The sequence below is a fragment of the Rhinatrema bivittatum genome, chromosome 3 (assembly GCF_901001135.1).
Source record: "Rhinatrema bivittatum chromosome 3, aRhiBiv1.1, whole genome shotgun sequence".
NCBI lineage: Eukaryota > Metazoa > Chordata > Amphibia > Gymnophiona > Rhinatrematidae > Rhinatrema > Rhinatrema bivittatum.
Genome location: NC_042617.1, coordinates 538,381,471 through 538,403,826, shown reverse-complemented (window position 1 = coordinate 538,403,826; position 22,356 = coordinate 538,381,471). Strand labels below are relative to the sequence as shown.

The window sequence follows — 22,356 nt, the reverse complement described above, 5'->3', positions numbered from 1 at the left end:
CATCTGTCTAAGGCAGGGCTTCCCAAACCTGTCCTGGGGACCCCATAGCCAGTCAGGTTTTCTGGATACCCACAATGAATATGCATGAGATTAATTTGCATACACCGACTCTCCATGGATCTGCAAATGTATCTCATGCATATTCATTGTGGACATCCTGAAAACCTGACTGGCTGAGGAGTCCCCAGGACAGGTTTGGGAAGTCCTGATCCTAAGGGTTGAAAATCAGCAAGACATAATGATAATGCCTCTATACAAGTCACTGGTGAGACCATCTGGAGTCTTTTCTTGATAGAGGGGCAGAATCTCAGAAATCAAATGCTTGCTCTATACAGATGATCTGGTCATTCTAGCCCCTATGCCAGAACTACAAGAGGACCTAAATGTGCTGACCGAGGTTCCCAAACCTGTACTGGAGGACCCCCACCCAGTCAAGTTTTCAGGATATCCACAATGAATATTTATGAGACAAATTTGCATGCAGTGAAGGCTGTTCCACTGTATGAGTTATGTGGAAGAAAAGGAAGGGAGCAACTTGTGCTGTCCCAACGAAGATTGATGTTCCTACCTTGGCTTCTCAGACAAGTCTGGGCTTTTATTTTTCCCAACTGTTTAAAAGGTGCAGGGATTGGAGAACTTGAGGCTTAGCCTCTGTTCCCTTTGATCTACCAGGCATCCACCACATCTAGATTTGGGGAGAAGCCCGGTCCTGAAGGGAGATGCTCAGAATACTGAAGTAGTTTCAGATGCATCTACCCCTGTTGGGTCCAGTACTGTTGGACTCGATGGTGTGGATATTGGATCTACCCCTGTGGTGAGTGCATCTGGAACTCGGATGTCTATGTTATCTCTCAGCATTTCAAGGAAACCTCCCCTTACTACTCTAGAGTATCTATGGAATGCATTTTAAGCTTTGGAGCAGTCTCTTATAACTAGGACTGACAGGACTATGTCATCTTCTGAAGAATTGCACTTACAAGGTGGTACTCATTCTCTTTTACCTCAGGCTCATGAATGGAAGTTTAGAAGCTCAAATTACTACATTATAGAATTCTTCATTGGCTTTAATGAGAGACAATGAGATTCAGCTGAAGGTAATGATTTATGCTTCTTGAGAATTAGTACAGTAGTTTGAGTGTAACTGTTACCTATGCACAAGAGAGTCATAAAGATCGGACACTTAAAATGTTTTCTAGGGTTAGGAGAAGTTTTTTCTTGGTAATAAGCTATTTTTCTTGCCAGGTCCAAAGCAACTCAGCATAGGCATGTCTTTTCTTATTTATTTAAAAGTTCTTCTATAATCGCATATTCAAAGTCCTCAGCGATTTAGAGGATAAAATATTCGTAACAGGCTTAATTTATAGACAAAAGGAAATAAGGGGGGGGGGGGAGTAGAAATAGAAAGGAGGCTGGGTGGGGTGAGGTGAGGTAAGGCTGGGGTTGGGTGTGACCTATATGAGTGAGAAGGGCTATGTAATCCTAAGAAGTACAAAATATCTTTTTTACAATCCTGGTCAGCTGAAGAAATTTCTTAAGGTTAACTAATCCATAAATTATGTGTTAATGAGATACCATTTATATATTTTCAGGTGTGTTTCTTATTCTTCATTTTATTTTTCTTGTTATCTCCCCATATTGTGGACTATATACAAATGATCACAATTAATGATGTTATATTAATTTCTATATTTTCTTGTTTTGGTTTCTTGTATGATCATTTGTGTGATTCTAACAAGATTTTCTTGAATTATGTATTTAAAAAATTCAATGAGATAGTATTAAAAAAATTATGATGTTTTAGAATAGACCAAAATAAATTCAAATTCTTCCTAAATAAAAAAAAAAGAAGTTGCGCATACACACTAGAACGATTCTCAGTGTGTTGCCAAGAATGGGCAGGTGTTCCGCGGCTTCCCAGTATCCCACTGCCCCGGTTGTGCTTTCCTCCCTCTCCTTCACTGCAGCAAGATGCACAAATTCTTCTAACACTGCTGCTGTTCCATCCGGGCAGGAATGGTAGTAGCGTTACTGGAAGCTGGCAACATCAGTGAGATGGCCCTTTCTTCTTCCCGCCCCCATGGCTGGAACAGAAAGTGGTGTACAGTGGAGTGCATGGGAAGAAGAGAAGACCATGCTGCATAAAGTACCCTGCAGCAGCGCAGACCAGGACTAAAATAAAGTGCATCCAGTGATCAGCAATGGGAGAAAGAACAGAGTTAGCCCCCACAGCTGATGGGATTCTTCATTCTCAGGCCGCAGGAGTTGGAGGAGGAAGCTATTGCGGCTGCCATTCGTGCTGGGGAGGACGGGGGGAGCTCATGAGTGAGAGCGAGCCAGAGGAGGAGAGAGAGCATGTGTGTGTGATTGAGAGCTTGAATGTAAGAGAGTGTGTTTGTGCAAGTGTGATTGACAGTATGTATCTAAGTGAGAGAGCATGTATGTGAATGAGAAGGGAGACTGGTCAGGGAGGTGACTGGTGTGTGTGAGGGAGACAGACTGATCAGGGAGATCACTGGTGTGCGTGTGTGTGTGTGTGAGAGAGGAGACAGACTGGTCACTGGTGTGTAAGAGACAGAGACTGGTTGTTGGGTCTAAATGGTCTGTGTGTGTGACTGGTTGTGGGCCCTAAGGAAGAGGACCGTGAGGACAGAGCTTCAGCAGCCACTGCTGCTTCTGGTATGTGTTTTTGGCCTGAGTGGGAGAGTTGCTGGAGAGGGTAGGTAAAGGTGGCTTTTTAAGTTTTTATTTTTCTTGATTGACTGCCATTTTAATTATTTGATATTATATGAGGTGTCTGCTGTTTTGAAATATTCTATTGATATTTGGACAAGTTTTAATAATTTTTATGAGTTTTTAATTGTTGGATGTTATTCTATTCATTGGCTGTTTTGAAACATTTATTAGTATAGTTTTACAATTATTTCTGGGTGGGATCTATAGCAGCTTGACTTGTTCTGTTTTCCTAATAGGAGGTGGTATTAGTGTTTAGGGCCTAGTTTAAATTTTGTAGTGTTGTCTTTTCATAGATCGGGTTGTTACTGTTTGAGTGTGTTCCATAATGCAGGTGTAACTATGTACAGATTTGTTTGTGTGTATTATTGCAGATCTTGGGACTAAATTAGGTGCTATATTTCCCTTTCCATTTCTGCTAGTTTGCACTGCATGCAGAGTGGCTTTTTTGGGTTTTCATTCCAGTTTTGCTCCATATTTATATTTGTGGTCTTTCTATAGTTAGTGAAGGTCAGTTTTGTGTGTGAGGTGAGGTATTTTACTAGCATGTAGGCATTTGTATCACTTATTTGTTGTGTTTTCTCACTAGGACATGCATTGGTGGTAAATTGTCTTTTCATAAGAGGGGCTATTGTGCCTGGTAGTAGAGGAAGTTTGTTTTGCTTTTATTGAGATGTTAAACAAGAATATGAACATGAATAAGAACATTTATCTGCTTTGGTTTTGATCTAGATTATGAATATTGGCTCAGAATGTGATTGTTAAAGAATATGAACAATGATTTTGTAAACCGTTGTGATCTTATTCTGGAATGACGGTATATAAAATGTCTAAATAAATAAATAAATAAATGTCACCAGAGCCAGAATCTTTTTTTGTATGGTGAGTTGTATGGGTAATGCCCTAGTTCTGGCTCTGCACCTATTGTTGGGAGTCGAAGGGGTTTCTGTGAATGGAGCGTGGATGTTTACATTTTGCCCTGTGACAGTCGCATGTTCAGTGTGTCATGCTTATGAGAACCATCTATAGGGTATGTCCCAACCAAAAAAAGGTTGAGAACCACTGCACTAGAATATATATACCTTGGCTTTGCAGCTGATGCTTTTACATTGGCTATAAAACTCTAACATCCCTATATGCAACCAAGAAAGCTCTGGACAAGTACAATCCCCAGTAAAGCTACTATTAAAATGATTTAATGAAGATATTCCACCACTCCTCTTGGTTGAGAGTTCTGGGGCTCATCCTTAACCTAAAACTACAGTATATTGAATGAGAAAAAAAATATATAGAAATTCTTCATCTCTAGTTCAGCAAACACTCTGTATCCACAGAAATATTCCTAATAACAGATGCAGAGCAGAATTACTCCTTGCTATCCAAAAAAAAAAAAAAAAAAATTCAATTTGTGGTGTCATCTCCTGCACATTCATTGTGGATATCCTGAAAACCTGGTCTATTTGTGGATCTCAAGGACCACAGTTGTCCACCCCTGTGCTAATAGAATACCTTACCTTAGTCCCACATCCAGGGTTGGCATTTTGGGGCTTGCAACTTGTGTAGTCATAGTGTGCACCATCCTCAAAAGGAGTGCCACTGCCCTCTCCCTCTCATACACTTCCATATCATGTCTGCTTCTGGCCAGGAAAGTAGAAAGACAGAAGGGGGGGGGGGGGGAGAGAATGATGGGCACTGTGGGCAGAATAAAAGATAGCAGGGCAGAGATTAGCTCAGCCATATATGCTTTCTCCTAATGGGAAATTTCTTTGTCCTCAGAAATCAACTCTTCAGCTATGTTGCCCCAGGCTACTTTGTACTTCTGCTGCTTGGCTTTTGGTTGGGACCAAATCCACTGATCATATTAATCCAATCCTGAGTCAGTAACATTTGGTTTCTGGTTGAAAAGAGAATAAAAATTTGAAATGCTCTTTAAAAGCATGAAACTGGCCCCAGTCTCGCTCCCAGCATAAGGGAACATCGATCCTCCCCATCAATGACTTGTATACGACTTTGCAAGTTCAGCTGTTTTGCTCCTAAAATATGGAACAGCATACCATCAGCCCTATCCCTTGAAACTTACTACCTCATCTTCAGGAAAAAAATCAGAGTTGTCTTCTAGACTGTGTAGGTCAGCCTGCCACTACATTTTTCTCATTTCTATCTGACACCAACACTATTCCTTCCATCTGCATAGGCTTCCTCTGCCATGGCTGCCACTTCCTGGTCTCCTTATGTAATTATGTGGGAAAAATACAGAATTCTGCACGCGAGGAAAATGCTGTGCCAATTCTACACAACATAGAATTCCTCCAGGAGTAACATTTGCTTAGGCTAAGGACTACTTACATTAGCATATCCTTATGGGATATGTACAGAGGGGATTACATAGAAGACAAAAGAGAAAGTGCCTAAGGGACTCTAAGTTCTATAGTGTCACACATATAAAGAAAAAAGTTAACACTATACTCTCTTTTGGTATGCACAGTCTAATTTCTTGGTATAGGTTCAGGGTAATTCGTTTATCACAAATGCCATTAAGTTGGCTTTATCAATACACAGACTTGCAGATACCCTATCAATATGGTCATCATTCCTTAAAATGTAGGCAGCAGTGGTTCTAGACATCTCACCGAAGCTACTAGCCTGCAACCTGTATCATACATAGCCTAGCTTAGATATGATGTTAATAGTGACTGAACCTTAGAGCCCAGCGGTATATTTTTAAGTACTTGAAAATAACACATTTTAGAAATGCGAAGGGAATCTACAGTTCCCTCAAGACACAGACTCTGGAGTCTGCACGGGAGTGAGAAGAGGAAAGGGTCTACTTTGGGTATAGAAACAGCGAAAAACGGTAGTTTTTTTTTTTTTTTTTTTTTAAATGAGAAAAGGAATCTTTCTTCTAACATGACTAGCAACTGTTGAATCGTCAGCACTGTGTTTTTTTTCCTCTGATTTTTTTTTGGTTCTTCAAAGGAGGTTACGCTCACAATCGGAGGCCATAGAGGGTAAAATAACTTGTCCCAGCACTGAAGGAACATAGGATTTGAACTCTAGTTTCCCTGTTTATAACCTACTGTTCTACCCTCTACCCAACTCCTACTCCTCCTTCTCTTTATTCGTGCAGGATCCTGAAGTAACATACTAGAAACGCCAGGATATTGCCTGTGGCACTCAGAAGACAGCACACAACAATCTTTTCCTCCCATTCCCGCGTGAACAGCTTCTTTTCTCACCCACGCTCTTACGTCACTTCCCGCTGGGCGTCCTAGTTCCGCCATTCTCCATGGTTACCAGCCTCGCTCTGGGGACCCGGCCTCTAGGCGCGTTGGACACTCCAGTATTTCTTACTGGCTGGTGCGTCGTCCTTGTAGTGGTTGTTCTTGGGGGTGCATGGCTGTTAAAGAGAACGGTGATAACTGTTTGATATCCATAGGAGGATGAAGAAAGAGACCTAACGCGATCTTTCTTTGCCCTCGGTTTCTCTGTGTTTCTTGTGCTACTCCTTTGTTGTTTGGCTGGTTGGGGGAGAGGAGGGGGGATGGTGTGGTGTGGTTGGAGCAGAGGAAAAGCCTGCGCTGGAAGACTCGGGGAGTTGAGCTCTTTTCTGATCTGAGCTCTCGCTCTCACTTTCCTTTGACAGGAATGTGCAGCTGAACATCGAAGTGAAAGAGAATGCCAGTAACTAAAAAGTAAGTGAGGGAAGAAGAATCAGCTGTACCACAGATTTGAACTCCAAGCATCCTCTGGACAGACAGGGTAGCCTGGTTCTGTGTGGCATATTAAACCCTGATCTGACCAGACCAGACCTAATGTATTCTATACTTAGACCTAGGGTCCTGTAGATCAGGGGAACTGATTTCAAAATCTTGAGGGATCACGTTGAGGTGGCTGCACTGGGATTCTGGAGGGTTGAAGGCTATAGAAGCAATTTGGTTAGCAATAAAGGGGGGGGGGGGGAGCATTGAGAAAGCAATTAGTCAGTGTACAAGGGTAGTAGACAGAGAAAGGAGAAAAAGAAACCGATATGGTTTTCTCAGGAGCAGACATGGTAAAAAGAGATGAATATTCAGAAATAAACATATACCAGTTAGATGAGCAAAGGGAGATAAAAGCTTTGTTGGCTATATGAAAGGGGGGAGGGGAGGGGGGGGGGGGCAAAAAACCAAAGGAGGAATAGGTAAGGTTAAAAGCAGAAAGTAGTATTGCAAAGAAAAATGGCAGAAGGCAGAAATCTTAAGTTCTTTGGTTCATTCTCTTTCCTTCTTGACCAGAAAATATTATTTTAATAGTATTTAGTATTTTTAAAGTATTTTTAGGTGTTTGCTGTGCTGTTTACAGTGGTGATAAGGTAATAATGTAAAAAAAAAAAATGTGCAGAGTACCAAGCAGCATTACAACATGAGTGGACCACAGAAAGTGCTTCTTACACTCTGGAGTTGGAGGCAGGAGCAGTAGAATTAAAGAAGTGCTTCTTGTCTCCTGGGGCTTCAGCAAGTCACTTGTGAAATTTGTTATTAAAGAACTGGCAACTACATATTTTGTGCCATCATTACTATTTTGGCTATTGGTGTCACCTTAGCTTTAATCAATTTAACATTTATATATTTCCAGGGGTTGAAAAATATTGTGTTGAATTATCTGTCCAGAAAAAAATTCTCAGATTTTTCCTCCCTTCCTTCAGGAAGAATTTTGGGAGCAGGGGGGTAAGCAGCCCCATGTGTGCACTGTACTAGGGATGGGGATGGGATAGTTTTCTTCTGGCTGTGTGTAACTACCAGGTTGCAAATGCTTTTTCTGCTCTTGTCAGCAGGAGTATTTTACAGCAAAACTTCTGCAAAGCAATTTCTGCTACACAACAAGAATTTAATGTAGCAGTAAGTTAAATAACGAATGATCAGTTTGTTTTCTGAACTTTGTATCAGGTGTAATTCTTTTTCATATATGTTCAGTATATATTTTTTATTTTTCTCTTTTGATAATGGCAGGAAATTGTAAAAAAGGAGGAATCTTCATTATTGTCTCTTTTCTCACCCTCTCCAAGCAAATTTTTCCTGTCTTTTCATTCACCCCTACAGCATTCTCATTCCTTCAACACAGCCGCTTTTGTCAGAAGGCCAGCCATGTAGGGACACAGTGCATGCTCTCAGGCTTGGTGGCAGTGGCCCTTCTTCCTTCACTTGCTTCCTGGCTAAACAGGAATCGCTTAAGGGAGGAGCATTCATGGGGCTGGGAGCACATGCCATCCATATCCTTGGCTGTTTCTCTTGGTGTTGCCACTGCATGGATGAGAAGGGAGGACATGAAGAGCATGGCCCTAGCCCCTCTTCCTTCATTTGTCAGGTCTCAAACTTTGCTCATCGGTGACAAGCTGATGTGTGGATTTTTGGAACACTGTATTTCATTCGGAGCATGTCTGTATTGCAAACCATAGGTATTGCTTTATCTGAGAGATGGTATAACGTGCACAATATTTAAGCATACTCTGAGGAAACTGTTCTTTGAGATGTTGGGTGTGAGGTAGTTTGGAATCATTTGTTTTACTGCTGTGTTCCTGGTGTCTGTTTTTAACTTTTATAATGCAAAATATTTGCATACTAATAAGCTAATGCAATATTGTGTGCTGAGCCTAGCACACAGGTTAATGAACGCTTGGAAGCATGTTTTGGACATGCGTCCATAACCCTTGATGCAATAAGGGGGTCAGCGCTTCCAAAACGCACGTAGCTAATAGAGCTCATCACGTGTAAATTCCGGGTAGATGAGGTTATTAACTATTACTCCACGATGCAAAAAATCCCTGTGTGCCCGCGGCACACTTTTGAACCCATCAAATTTTACACCTGCTCAGAGCAGGCGTAAAGTCTTCCCGCACATTAAGGGCCACTTAAAAACGAAAACTTCTTTTCTCTGGTTCCTCCTACTTTGTATCATTGTGTATATTGTGCCAGTAAATTAGCTGCTGTGGGATAAAATGGAAGCCCATAAATTGAGAAGGCTGTCCTGAAAGGGGATTGGTCCTTTCACTGACACTTGTCACTGAAAAGGACCAATCAGGAACAGGCCTGCCAGGGGGTGGGGAGGGAGCTCTGGCCTGGCTGTTGTGGACGCACATCCACTTCTCCTGGGTGCCCGAAGCAGAGCACTAGGGACACACAAATTATCCTCTGTATCGCTCCATGGTGAGACCCCACCTTGAATACTGTGCACAATTCTGGTCGCCGCATCTCAAAAAAGATATAATTGCGATGGAGAAGGTACAGAGAAGGGCTACCAAAATGATAAGGGGAATGGAACAGCTCCCCTATGAGAAAAGACTAAAGAGGTTAGGACTTTTCAGCTTGGCGAAGAGATAGCTGAGGGATATGATAGAGGTGTTTAAAATCATGAGAGGTCTAGAACGGATAGATGTGAATCGGTTATTTAGTCTTTCAGATAATAGAAAGACTAGGGGGCACTCCTTGAAGTTAGCATATGGCACATTTAAAACTAATTGGAGAAAGTTCTTCATCAACGCACAATTAAACTCTGGAATTTGTTGCCAGAGGATGTGGTTAGTGCAGTTAGTATAGCTGTGTTTAAAAAAGGATTGGATAAGTTCTTGGAGGAGAAGTCCATTACCTGCTATTAATTAAGTTGACTTATAAAATAGCCACTGCTATTACTAGCAACGGTAACATGAAATAGACTTAGTTTTTGGGTACGTGCCAGGTTCTTATGGCCTGGATTGGCCACTGTTGGAAACAGGATGCTGGGCTTGATGGACCCTTGGTCTGACCTAGTATGGCATGTTCTTATCCATTGTGCGTCCCTTTCAGAGCAGCAGCTCGTTTGAGTATTGAATCGAGTGCCCAGAAGAGGTGTATGTGCGCATGTTCAAAAAAGCGTGTCCACTTTGGACACACGTTTTTTTACACACATGATAATTCATCGGCCTTTTGTGTGTTATCTGACATGTCCAGCAATTTTATGCTCTTTGGTTCACCGTGGCCCTTACTCTTTATTTTTTCAGGATGCATCATTTGGATACGAATAGCAGTGAGTCCTTCAGTAATTTTTCCAGCTCTCCCAGAGACCACATGAATAGGAGCTCAGACAGCAGTGGGGTGTTGGCTATCCGGAGACCCACGTACTGGTTGGAAATGAGAGGAATCAAAACAGGTGAGAGCTGTCTGTCCTCTGGTTTGTTGCATTAGTTTCTCTGGCGTTATACAGGATACCTGCCCATGGACAGAGTTGCAAGTTTTCTTATTAGAAGCAGAATTGGCCTTATTTTAAACAACAACAAAGGGCTGTTGGTTTTTTTTTATATATGTTCTTTGCTTGTTTTATTTGGAGGCTCTGGGCTGCTTCCTTTTTGGCATATAGGCTCATCTTTACCTGTTTCGACTTGCTAACAGAGATGTAAGAACGCGTTCGCGTCATCTCTTCAGTCAAGGGTCTCCGTTCCATGTACAATAGTCTGTACTAGAGCTCGTCCTCTGGACTGTGCACAAGGGGCCTTTTAGGCAGAACCACGACTCTACAGAACCCAGCAAAACCTGGACACTGAGGAACATTTCAGAGAACTCTGAAAAGTCCAGCAATTAGAAGGTGTTCTGAAAAAGTCTGCATCCTGCAAGCCAAGGTGAACCTGAGAGACATATCTACCTTAAGTATGCATTTCTTCATCCTGTTTTGATTTTTCCTGTTTTCTGCAATTTTACAACTGTTTTCACTGTTTCTGTATGTCTTTCTCCCATCTTATCTTTAATTCTGTCCTTTCTCTACTGATGCTACTGGAGTGTTTCTCTGTTTGTTGCATCTCTCATGCCATATTTTGCCATCTTTCTTTGCCCTGTATGTTATTTCTTGTCTTCTTTGAATGTGTGTTCTTGTGCCATTTCTCTTGCACGTCTTGTCATGCTCCTGTTTTGTGCCCCATCTCACTCTTTGCCTTAAGGATTAAAATGCATTGGACCACAAAAATATTTTGAAAGATAGTAATAAATTTAAATAATTCTTAGCTGGTATATCCAAATTTATCCAGGCAAATTTATTTTATTATGTAAGATTGAATGCCAGTTTTTATTTGTCATTTCCCTGTACATAGCCAAATCAGTCTAGACTCCTGGGGTTTGCTGCCCTGCCAGCAGATGGAGACAGAGAAAATTTCACTGACATTGTACATAACCCAGTGTGCCACCTGCAGTCCCTCAGTATTTCTCTGTCTCCAGCAGATTGTAGATGGTATAAATCCTGCTGTTTGGAGAGAGAGAGAAAAAAAAGATCAAAAGACAACATTTCCTGGATCCTCCCAGGGGGTTGTGAGGTCTTGGTGGGACCACTCCCCCTGGGTTGAGGAGGACAAGCAGGGGGTTGGTGACCCTTCTTATAGCTTGGTCAGAGGTCCATGGGGTGGATATCTGGTGGTCCAGTTCCCTCATCCCCTACGAGACAGCGGTGGAACTGCAAGCCCAATGGAGCAGGGAAGTATCCCTTTTATATGGTTTGTCCTGGGCTGGGTTGCTTGTGAACGGATGTAGCCAGTAGTCTGGCTCTTTTCTGATCTGCCATGTGGCCTGTGCGCCTAGAACTAGAACCTCTGCACAAAAGGAAAGTATTGGTTTCTATTTATCTTTATTTGTTCTCAGAGAGTTAAAAAAATAAAATAAAACAGAGGCAGTGATGTCACCTCACCGAATGGCTGCCTAGGGTACTTACTCCCGAGCCTGATTTTAACATCCACTGTTTAGCACTAACATCAAACCACCAGACGAGAGATAAAACAGCAGATCTTCCTAAAGTAATCTTCAGGATGTCGGTGAGAAAAAAATGGTTGATTTAAAACATTTCTCTTATGAGAACGTCACTCCGCGGCCTACTGAGGCTTCGCTGGCAGAGGGAGAGAAAAATGAAGATGGCGCTAGGGGGGCATCAACGCAGGAGAGAGGGGATTCCAGACGCCGATACTGGCAGTTACCGAGCTAACCCTCTCGTGATGTGATTTCCAAGCTTGGTTTGGAGACCTTAAAGCAGATATGGGGTCGCTGAAAGAAGAAATTAAATTAATGGTTTCGGATTTAAGGCGCGACCATGAGGAGTTGGGAGGCTGTGTAAGATTGGCAGAACAACGTGTTAGTGAAATTGGACGATAATATAATCTTACTGGACTGAATTGATGATTTGGAGAATCGGTTGAGAAGGGGAAATTCGCAATTCTGAGGGGTGCCCGAGGAAACAGCTTATGTGGATTGCAACGTAGTTCTCAAAGATATTTGTAATCTCCTGTTATGCAACAATGACCCTCCGGAAGGGACAACCAAGCTTCTCTTGGATAGAGCCCACCGTGCCTTAGCGAAACCATGTGGTAATCAGCCACGGGACATCGTAGTATGTTTCCACTCTTACCATGTGTAAGAGAACGTGATGGCACAAGCCCGCAAATGGAAGGAAATCGTATGGCAGGGGTACAATATTGAGGTATTTCAGGATCTGTCAATCTATACAATCCGGAAAAGCTGGGAGTTTAAAGATATTGTGACCACTCTTCGACATGGCGAGTTCGGGTATAAGTGGGTCTTCCCCTTCGGACTATCATTTACCATTAGAGGTGTAACCTCACGAGTTAAGACTGTTGAGGAGGCCCGCACAATCTTACTTGCTGCAGGACTAGAAGCGCCAGGGAGAGCAGACACCCACACAATGGAGAATTCTGATCGGAAGGGAACATATCAGCACTGGCAAAGAGTACACTCGGGTGGGAAATGGCTGAGACGGAACTCTGAGGGCTCTGCTTCTTCTAAAGATACTAATAGTTGATTTTATTATGACCTGGAACCAGCTTCATTTGGCTCTACTAAGTTTCTGGTGGCTTGTGGACAGATGGGGCATCCCTTGATGCTTATTCGACAAAGATTACAAGCTATTCCAAGGGACAGTTTTATGAACGTAGTATACATTATATACTTTTAAGTTGCTACAGGAACATGATGGATTGGGTGCGGGTCCCTGGGAGTGATTGGAGTGACCATTCCTCTCATAGGCGATGAGTGGAGGGGGGAGGGCAGGGTTGGGGATGAGGGGCGGGAGGTAGGGATGACTACTCAGTGGGTTAATATTAAGGGGATATTGAAAGAGTGTGTTGGGCATATAACAGGGGTGGAGAGTGGCATTCTCTTTGAATGGATGGGAGGCCAAAAACTGGCAGTTTGGCTATTGATTTTAAAACTTAGATAAATGGTGAGCTTAAGGTGAAAGATTTAAATACTTATATTAAGTGAAAAAAATTGGCGGATGCCTCCCACATGCAGGCAGATATTATTCTATGCCAAGAAACTCATATTAGAAAAAGACATGAACGTCTGATGATGTCTCCACAATTTCCCTGTCAATTTTTTGCTTCGGCCACTAAGCTAAACAAATATTGTGGGGTGGACATTCTGTTTGCTAAAACCTTGGTAGTAGATGTGATCTCTGTTATCAGAGATGTTAATGGGAGATACATTTTGGTGAAATTTCGACTAGGAAATCAGCTATTCACAATGTGGGGACTGTTTACTGTCCTAACACTAGACAAGGGAAATTTTTGGATGCATTCTCCGGTGTTTTACATTAGTGGGCAGAAGGATCTATAATCATAGGCAGTGATTTCAATATGACATGATATCCCTATCTTGACCGTAGTGGGAAGGAAAGTGCAGTGTCTAAGTCTACTAGGGCGAGTCTTAAGGCTTTAAAGACCAACTGGGGCCTTATTGATATATGGCAGCTACTACATCCCACTGAAAGGAATTATACGTTCTTTTCCAAAGCACATGATATTTATTCTCGCATTGATTTTATTTTGGTAGATAAGGGGATGGTCAACAGAGTACAGCACACGGATATCGAGCCAATCACGTGGTCGGACCATGCAGCTGTATGGGTTAAAATTAAGATTGACTCCAGTCTTGGCTCTAAAGGTCTTTGGAGATTAAATGAAAGTATTCTGGAAGATGCTGACTTTTGTAAGCAATTACAGGAAGAGATGGGTCATTATCTGGTGGAAAACGATATGGGTGAGATTAGAAAGGGTACCGTATGGGAGTGCTTCAAAATGGTTGCTAGAGGATGCCTGATAGCTCAGGCATCTTTTGTGAAAAGGGACCGTGAGCAGAGAAGGAAAGACCTACTGTTTAAGATTGGTACTTAGACATAAAAGGAATTTAAATCAGACTTTGGGGAGGAACTTGGATGAGCTATGCAGGGAATTGCATGACCTGGATGCGAAGAAAATAGTCTTTCAGCTGGATAAACTTCGCCAAGAACATTTTGAAGGGGATAATAAGGCCAGTCGGTTACTCGCAAGATTGCTTAAAGCCTGGGCTCTGCAAAATCAGATTTTGAAAATTAAAAGATTGACAGGGCAAGATAGTCACAGTTAATGAGCTTATTCAGACCAGGTTTTCCCAATTTTATGAGGAATTATACCAAGCAAGGCAAAATATTACACAAGCTACTATAGATGCTTACCTAGACGGGGTCAGTTTTCCAAGTATTGATGCCCGTAGTGTCGATAGTTTGAATAAAAATATAACAGTTGAGGAAGTGCTTGAGGTGATACGACAACTGAAACAGAGTAAGTCACCGGGACTCAATGGGTTCACCGCCGAGTTTTATAAACAGCTTGCTACCATAGTAGCGCAGCCATTGGCGGCGGCATTTAATGAGCTCATTGTTGATGGTAATATAGCCCAAGACGCGAACAGGGCAGGAATCGCTGTCCTTCCCAAACCGGGGAGAGACGCTACCCTATGCAGGTCTTTATAGACCCATTTCTTTCTTGAACCTGGAGACAGAAGAATACTGCCAGACTGTAGGTGGCACCAGCCTATATGAGGCGGAGTTTGTTTAGTAAACTTCTGTCTCCATCTGCTAGAGGTGGGAGGCCAAACCCAGGAGTCTGGACTGATCCGGGTACGTACAGGGAACAGGTGTTTGCGAGTTCTCCGTTTTTGCATAGAAACGTTGAGAATTGTGGTGGCTGTGGTATGCAGAGGAGAGTTTCTCGCGTCGTTAAGACCTCACCGAGGCGTATCTCCACATCCCGATTCGCCGGGCTTACCAGCGGTTCCTCCGCTTCAAGGTGATGGGCCAACTTTTCCAGTTTCAAGCTCTTCCTTTCGGCCTGGCGACGGCTCCACGTACTTTCACCAAGGTCATGGTGGTCGTGGCAGTATGCCTTTGCAAGGAGGGAGTCCTTGTTCACCCGTATCTCGATGACTGGTTAATCCTAGCGAAGTCTCAGGAGGACTGCGTAAGATTGGTTTAGAGGGTAATGCTCGCCTTGCAGTCTCTTGGCTGGGTCATAAATGTCCAGAAGAGTCATTTGGAGCCCACGCAGTTGTTGGTCTACTTGGGAGCACTCTTCGACACTTTCCAAGGCAAGGTTTCTCTGGCAGCGGACCGTGTAACAAAGTTTCAGGATCAGGTCCAAGCCCTGTTTCAGAGGAAAAATCTAACAATTTGGCATCACTTACAAGTTCTGGGATTGATGGCCCCTCCACCTTGGATTTGGTTCCGTGGGTACTGTTATCACGGTGGAGTCCAGTGTCTGAATACTTCCATTTACTGTTACCTCTCCTTCTAGAGTCCACAGTCAGTTTTTCATGGTGACTTTCACGGAGCAACCTGGAACAGGGAGTAGACGTAGACCCTCCAAATTGGGTGGTTATCTCCACAGATGCCAGTCTATCCAGATGGGGTGCAGTCTGCCTCAACAAATCCGCCCAAGGGCTTTGGTCTCCAATGGAGAAATCCTGGTCCATCAACCGCCTCGAGACTAGGGCTGTCCAGCTGGCCCTCCGAGCATTACTTCCTCTGGTCAAGGACACAGTGATTCGAGTATTCTCAGACAACGCAGCGATGGTACCCTTACATCAATCGGCAAGGCGGGACACGGAGTAGCGCGGTGGCATTGGAGGCGAGGCTGTTGTTCGCTTGGGCGGAGCACCATCGCAAAGGAATCGCCACGTCTCATGGAAAATGTACAGGCGGACTTCTTCAGCAGGCAACGGCTCGATCCGGGAAAATGAGAGTTAGCTCCCAAAGCATGGAACCTCATTTGCGCCAGGTGGGGTGTGCCTCAGTTGGATCTGATGGCAACTCGAGCTAATGCAAAGACAGAGCGCTTCTTCAGCTGTCGTCGAGAAATAGGCGTGGTAGGACTGGATGCTCTGGTATGTCCGTGGCCCACAGGCATTCTTCTCTATGCCTTTCCTCCCTTGCCTCTCATCGGTCTGCTTCCTTGACACATAGAGCGGCATCCAGGCAGTGTAGATTGAGGAGATATTCTGAGCAGGTCATTTCCACTCTTCTTCAGGCGCTTTAGCCTTCTACTTCTATGCCCTATGTTAGGGTCTGAAAGTTATTTGAGGCATGGTGCCGCCAGCGCTCCTTGGATCTTTTGTCAATGGAGATTCCCCAGGTGTTGGACTTCCTGCAACAGGGGTTGACCAAAGGTTTTGCTTTCAACTCTCTTAGGGTTCAGGAGGCTGCCTTAAGTGCCTTAAGGGGCAGAGTTCACAGTAGGTCGCTGGCAGTGCATCCAGACATTTCGAGTTTACTCAAAGGAGTAAAGCATTTAAGTCCTCCCATACGCCCGTTATGGCTGGACTGGCGTTTGAACCTGGTGCTTCAGGTGTTTTGCGGAGCCCCCTTTGAGCCTTTACAGAGGGCTCCCATTAAGGATTTGACCTTGAAGACTGTTTTCCTCATAGCCATTTGTTCCGCTCGACGCATTTCAGAGTTACAGGCTTTGTCGTGTCGAGATCCTTTTCCTTAGGATTTACGATGATAGAGTTTTGCTGCGCATGATTCCTTCCTTCGTGCCCAAGGTGGTCTCTGCTTTTCATGTCAGTCAGGCGGTGGATCTGCCAGGATTTCCGAACTGGTTCAGGGATTCTCCTCAGGAGAGGGAACCTCATCTTTTAGATGTGCGTCGCGTTCTTTTGCGCTATTTGGAGGTTACTAATGACTTCCGGCGTTTGAACTATTTGTCGTGTTTGGGGGTCCTAAGAAGGGTGACAAGGCATAGAAGTAGAAGGCCTTTTCTGCCTGAGGTAGTCTTGGCGTTCCATCTTAGCTGGATATTGGAGCTTCCATCTTTTTCGGATTTAGATTCCTCTATGCCTCATGTGGGGAGCTTAGGCTCTTAAATGGGAGGTGTGCATTATTGAGGTATGTAAAGGTCATTTATGATTTCTGTAAATCGGATCACTTCTTTGTACTGTGGCGTGGTCCAAAGAAGGGAAGTAAGACTTCTAAGGCTACAATTGTACGGTGGCTGATGGAAGTGATTGAGTCAATTTACATTTCTAAAGGGTGCCTGCAGCCGGGAGATTTAGGAGCGCACACAATGTGTTCTCAGATGACTTACTTGGCTAAGTCACAACAGGTTTCTCTGTATGAAATTTGCTGGATGGCTACTGGGAAGTTTTTGCACACTTAGCCCTGACATCCAAATGATAATACCTAGCAATCACTTCCATGTGCTTTGGTGAGAGTTTTCTATGAGCGGAACTTTCCAGATCCGACCCAGGTTAAGGGGAGCTTAGGTACGTTCAGAGAAATGACAATTGGTTCTTACCAGCTAATTTTCATTCCTGTAATACCACAGATCAGTCCAGAGACCCGCCCATTTACGGGGGGGGGGGGAGAGCCCACTGCTCGTATTGTTGCTTTATATATAGTGTGCAGTTGTAGGAGGCTTTCAATACTGATCGCTTATGTTAAATTTGGGAAACGAGTTTTCCATTATCTTTTTTGGCAACTTCACCTTCTGACTCATTGGAGGGGAAGAATTTTGCTTAGAAATTTATTGATGTTGATGTCATCTTGGCTTGGGAACAGGTCAATACTGAGGGACTGCAGATGTCACACTGGGTTATGTACAGTGTCAGTAAAATTTTCTGTCTCCATCTGGGAGGCAAAACCTAGGAGTCTGGACTGATCTGTGGTACTACAGGAACGAAAATTAGCAGATAAGAACCAATTTTCTTATATACTGTGTGTGTGTGTGTGTGTGTGTGTACAGGACTGCTGCTTCCATTAGGCAAACTAGGCAACCCGCTAGTTCCTAGAGTGCCAAGAATTTGGGGGTGGCAAAATCCTGCCAGTGTGATGTCTAGAGGAGTGCTGTACCACAGCCAATATCATCAAAGAAGGAAATCCTGTGCTGGAGCTATTGCGGCCAGTAGTTAAATTAGGGGAGGGGAGATGAATGACCAAAGGTCACTTAGGGCACCAAATATACTTCACCAGCCCTGTGTGTATATATTAAAGTAAGTTAAGATTATGAAAACATGTACACTCCTTTTCCTGAGGGATGGGTTCTTTCTGAAAAGCAGGGTGACTGCTTTTTCTGGTGAAATTAGGTAACATTGTCTTATGTATCTCCCCTTCACGCCCACTGACTTGTATGGCTGACAATGGCTTCCTTTTCTGGCTGTCTATGGACTTTCTCTTGAAGTCCAAGCCTGTTATTTACCGGTAGCACTTTTCCATTTTAAACCAAGGAGCTCCGTCTGTTTTTGTTTTTTTTTTTTGGTGTGCAGCCCCAGTAATGTTTCATTTATCTATGTCTGTTTCAGCAGCAGACAGTATGCCAGCCAAGAAAAAACATCAGAGTGAGGATGATGGAGATTATGAAGAACCTTCTCCCAAAAAGCAAAAACTTACAGGTGATTATGTGGATTGCTTTCATTTACTGTAAGGCTATTGCCACTCCTGGGACTGAGCTGTCAATGAGGACTCCTTTACAACTTGACTTTTGACACGTATTTTCTGCATTACAAAATTCTGGAATTTTCTCAGTAATGTTTTCCATGGATTCATACTGATGGGTCACTTATTTCCACAGTTCAAGGCGGATGATTTAAACATATGTAATACAAAAATAGATGCAACGTAAATGCCCATACTAAAAACGTAGACAAAAAAGTACCACATAGAATAGGAAAACTCCTATTTGCACAATGTCAGCATCATAGTAATGGATTAAAGTTGAATTGCTGCTGCCAGAGGAATTTCCTAGTCTGAGTTCTATACTAGGTAGACAACTGCAGTCCTTAAAAGTTGCAAACTGGTCTGGGTTTTAGGGTAAGTGCACTGAGTTTTCATCTCATACATTAGCATGCATTTTTTGGTTCTAATGCCTGGTTAATTTTCATATTTTGGTTTATTTTTAAATTTGCAGTCTCTGGTTCCAGAGAAAGCAGCTGTGTGTGGTTTTTCTTTGAGGATCTCTTGCATTTAAGCTGTCTTTTGTCTGAACCTTTTGTATGGCATTTGTGAAAGTTTGTCCATTTTCTCGTAGGTGTTTTTTTTTATTTTTTATTTTCAGAGATTTCCAAATTAACACAAGAAAAATCTTGTACAGCAATAACAGTGCAAATTAAGGTAATCCTAATACAGGAAATACAATATTTAACTTCAGTTATAACCATGCACTAAAATAAAGGAGAAATTAGGAGGACCCAGAAATATTGAGCGATTATATTAAATGAAGAAACAATTTAAAAAGAAAATTAGAGAGAGGATCACAACAGTTATATTTCTATACCGAACCAACTAAAGGTGTGTCTCAGGTGTGCGAATCTAGAAACGTCCGGAGTTGTGAGGGCTCAAAAATGATGTAATTTACATTTTGATATCTTACATAACATTTTATATGGGTATCTAAGAGAAAATTGTGCACCTCTAGAAAACGCATAGAGAGAGAAATTTTCCTACGAGTTTGAGTACTTTTAACAAGAACTGGATAAATCCAGACCATTTGTCCGTAGAATAAGGACAACCTATTACGGAAGAAAAATTTAAAGATATTATTTCTGTCTGAAAGAAAAATGAAGGAGACCATGAGTGGTCTCCTTCTAGCTATCTCAGTCTCTTGTGACATTTCAAGAATCCAAGAGAGATCAAGTAAAGGTGATTGTATTGATTCATCTGCTCCACTCTCAGAGGCTTGAGGTAAATAGTATGCCTTCGTTATCACAGGCATTGCAGAATCTGGAATTTTTAACACTTGAGAAACACATGTTTTAAAGAGATCTAAGGAGAAATCAAATTTATAACCAGAAAATTCAATATTCTTAAATTATGAGATCTCAATGAATTTTCAGCATTTTCCAACTTCTTATTATTTACCAGGTCAGTTTCAACAAACTTTAGTTCAATTTTTCTCAACTGCTGTTAACCGTGATTCCCTGTATGTACCTGGATCAGTCCAGATGCCTGGGTTTTGCCTCCCCTCCAGCAGATGGAGACAGAGAAAGTTTTGACAGACTCTGCCATATAAGAACATAAGAAATTACCATGCTGGGTCAGACCCAAGGGTCCATCAAGCCCAGCATCCTATTTCCAATAGAGGCCAAACCAGGCCACAAGAACCTGGCAATTATCCAAACACTAAGAAGATCCCATGCTATTGATGCAATTAATAGAGGTGGCTATTAATCAATTTTACTTAGGGAATAGCCACTGCTATTAATTGCATCAGTAGCATGGGATCTTCTTAGTTTTTGGGTAATTGCCAGGTTCTTGTGGCCTGGTTTTGGCTTCTGTTGGAAACAGGATGCTGGGCTTGATGGACCCTTGGTCTGACCCAGCATGGCAATTTCTTATGTTCTTAAACTTGATTAATAGCCATTAATGGACTTCTCCTCCAAGAACTTATCCAAACCTTTTTTGAACCCAGCTACACTAACTGCACTAACCACATCCTCTGGCAACAAATTCCAGAGCTTTATTGTGCGTTGAGTGAAAAAGAATTTTCTCCGATTAGTCTTAAATGTGCTACTTACTAACTTCATGGAATGCCCCCTAATCCTTCTATTATTCGAAAGTGTAAATAACCGAGTCACATCTACTCGTTCAAGACTTCTCATGATCTTGAAGACCTCTATCATCCCCCCTCAGCTGTCTCTTCTCCAAGCTGAACAGCCCTAACCTCTTCAGCCTTTCCTCATAGGGGAGCTGTTTCATCCCCTTTATCATTTTGGTTGCCCTTCTCTGTACCTTCTCCATCGCAATTATATCTTTTTTGAGATGCGGCGACTAGAATTGTACACAGTATTCAAGGTGCAGTCTCCCCATGGAGCGATATAGAGGCATTATGACATTTTCTGTTTTATTAACCATTCCCTTCCTAATAATTCCTAACATTCTGTTTGCTTTTTTGACTGCTGCAGCACACTGAGCTGACGATTTTAAAGTAGTATCCACTATGATGCCTAGATCTTTCTCCTGGGTGGTAACTCCTATTCCCTGTACGTACCAGGATCAGTCCAGGACACCTGGGTTGTGACTCCGCACCAGTAGATGGAGACAGACTAAAACTTGTGGGTGGAGCCATATATGCCCCTGTGCCAGTCACAGCCCCTCAGTCTTACTCTGTCTCCAGTAGATGGTGCAGGTCCAGTCACAGCCTCGGCTGCCCTGGGTACTGATAGTCAGTTAGGGGTAGTGTGTTTCTTCAGTTTCAATTGTTAAGGGTCTGGTTTGTAAGTTCCAGGCGTTTTTATTTCTGTGTTTTCTTCTGGTCCGCCCTGCCTCCCAGGGGGGTTGGAAGGTTCTGAGGGGACCATCCCCCCCTGGTTGAGGCCGCTGCCAGGGCTGAGGGCCCGGCTGGTCAAGTGGCAGCGTTGGGGGTGACACCGGGGAGCCCGGTTCACTCACCCCCACTGGAACAGGGCTCCAGGACCGTGGACAGCGGTGAGTACTTGTAAAAAAAAAAACAAAAAAAAAACAGGTTTACTTTTTCTGCAGGCCGGCTCTCCGTTTTCTTCGCGGCTGCGTTTTCTCTTCACAGGGGAGGGGGGCCGCTTGCCGTGGGGCGCTTTTCTTGGTTTGTTCGTTCTTTTTCGGGGGTTTTTCGCCGCGATCGCGCCTCATGCCACGCAGGTCGGTCTGCCGAGCATGTGGCTCGGCGCGCGCGCGCGCCTCTCCAGGGACGGCCTTTGCACGTCGTGTGTCCCGGGCGGGGAAGGACCGTCCGGGCCGCGTGGGGGGAGCCGTTCCCGGGCGAATCGCTCGCCGCCGAGTACAGCAGCAGCGTCGGGGGGGCCTGAGGAGCCTTTTCCGATTAGCGCGGGAGTGGCGGCCATTTTGAATTCGGCCCGCGAAATCGCGCAGATCCCGGTAGAAGATGGCGCCCTGCCTCCTCCGCTTTCCCCGAGACCGGGTCCGACGGGGGGGGCCGTCCCAGGGGGGGCAGTGGCCCCTGGGGACGCTAGTTCAGGGGAGGAGTCTTCAGCTTCCGGGTCCTCTTCTTTTTCTGCTGACTTTGCATTGTTGCTCCGCAAGGTCCTCAAGCACAAGCGCCACAGGCGCAGGCATGGGTCGGAGGCCGTTTCAGGGACTCACAGGTCGGGGCCCAAGCAAAAGAAAGTCAAGGGGTCCGCGGATACCAGGGTGAGAAGGAACCCACGGGGAGTCCCGCGGGGAGTTCCACAGACCTCAGATAGTGAGTCCTCCGTCTCAGATGAGGTGAGTGCCCACGAGGAGACCCCGCGGGGGACCGTGGAGACGCCAGGGGACGGTTCCACCCCGCCCAGTGTGAGCAAAGGCACGCAGGCCGTGGAGGGCAACGACCCGAAGGTGGTCCGC

The 22,356-nt window shown here is 43.9% G+C and overlaps 1 protein-coding gene across 8 annotated transcripts in view; it reads left to right on the top strand.

Moving 5' to 3' along the window:
- Positions 1-5,782: 5,782 nt before the first annotated feature.
- ZNF512 (zinc finger protein 512) overlaps positions 5,783-22,356 on the top strand; it is a 149,523-nt gene continuing 132,949 nt past the window's right edge. Inside the window, exons 1-4 of one of the 8 annotated variants that reach the window (XM_029596372.1) lie at positions 6,001-6,087; positions 6,374-6,422; positions 9,743-9,891; positions 18,342-18,431. In XM_029596372.1, the coding sequence (XP_029452232.1) occupies positions 6,406-6,422; positions 9,743-9,891; positions 18,342-18,431 (256 nt within the window). In that variant the 5' untranslated portion in view covers positions 6,001-6,087; positions 6,374-6,405. The other 7 variants (XM_029596373.1, XR_003855733.1, XM_029596371.1 and 4 more) reach the window with 7 other exon arrangements.